Raw genomic sequence first — 863 nt, 5'->3', positions numbered from 1 at the left:
ACTTTAAAACTGGTGTTATGTCTCTATCTTCCTGGTTTTAGTGAGAACGCTCTACAGGCCTCCAAGCCCTCTGATAAATTATAACTTATACCTTATCAAGTTCATTGTTTCTTTCAGGTGAAGCAGCAGCAGAAGAAGAAGAAGAAAAAGAACAAACATCATCATCCCTTCAGTCTCGAATTTATTTGGCGGGTTTGGGGATTTTTTGTATACTGGTAGCTGGAACAGCTATCTACAGTGAGTTTCATTTCAGCTCAATATATTTTAGCTATCTTCCTTTATGACGAGTTTTCAGAGGTTTAAACCAGTGGTACCCAACCACTGGGCCGTGGACCAGTACCGGTCCGTGGACCAATTGGTACCGGGCCACGCAAGAAATAATTAAATATGGAGAATCTTTTATTTTGAAAATCCTTTAACCGGATTCTCTCGGTTACTTGCGCGTCAACACTGAGCCCACAAGCAGCAAAATGAGTAAGAAACAGATCAGATGTCTTTGGAAAGTTTCTTTGCAAAGGGGAAAAGGCCCAGAGAAGAGACAGGAGGATGGATTTATCCCGGACCGGTAGGTGAGTCCCACATTACAAGCCGCTCTGCGTAACATGCGGCGATCGGCTGCTAATGAGGCAATGAAGCTTCAAATTGCTTCGCCACGTAGAGACCAAGCAGGCTGTGGATATAAGCAACACACCTCAGGTGTTATTGTCTCCCATCACTCCCTGATGGGACCGTCTCGGTGCAGAGAAACAAGCTCAGGGCTCCGTTAGTCATTATCTTGAGTTAAAATTTTCACGAAAGTAAAATGCTCGTTTTTGTGGCGCATCTGTATCTTATTTTGAAGGGATATGTAAACGTTACCATAG

General features: G+C 43.5%; 1 protein-coding gene across 3 annotated transcripts in view; it reads left to right on the top strand.

Annotated features, from left to right (window-relative positions):
* Positions 1-863, top strand: part of LOC103156600 (oxidized low-density lipoprotein receptor 1) — an 11,557-nt gene that overhangs the window by 4,551 nt on the left and 6,143 nt on the right. For 2 of the 3 annotated variants that reach the window (XM_007578725.2, XM_016664493.1), the window contains exon 3: positions 118-237. In XM_007578725.2, coding sequence (XP_007578787.1) covers positions 118-237 — 120 coding nt within the window. The remainder of the gene's footprint in view (positions 1-117; positions 238-863) is intronic. The other variant, XM_016664494.1, reaches the window with a different exon arrangement.

Source organism: Poecilia formosa, unplaced genomic scaffold (genome assembly GCF_000485575.1).
Source record: "Poecilia formosa unplaced genomic scaffold, Poecilia_formosa-5.1.2 Scaffold490, whole genome shotgun sequence".
Lineage (NCBI taxonomy): Eukaryota > Metazoa > Chordata > Actinopteri > Cyprinodontiformes > Poeciliidae > Poecilia > Poecilia formosa.
The sequence above is the reverse complement of the archived record's forward strand: the minus strand, read 5'-3'. Positions and strand labels throughout refer to the sequence as shown.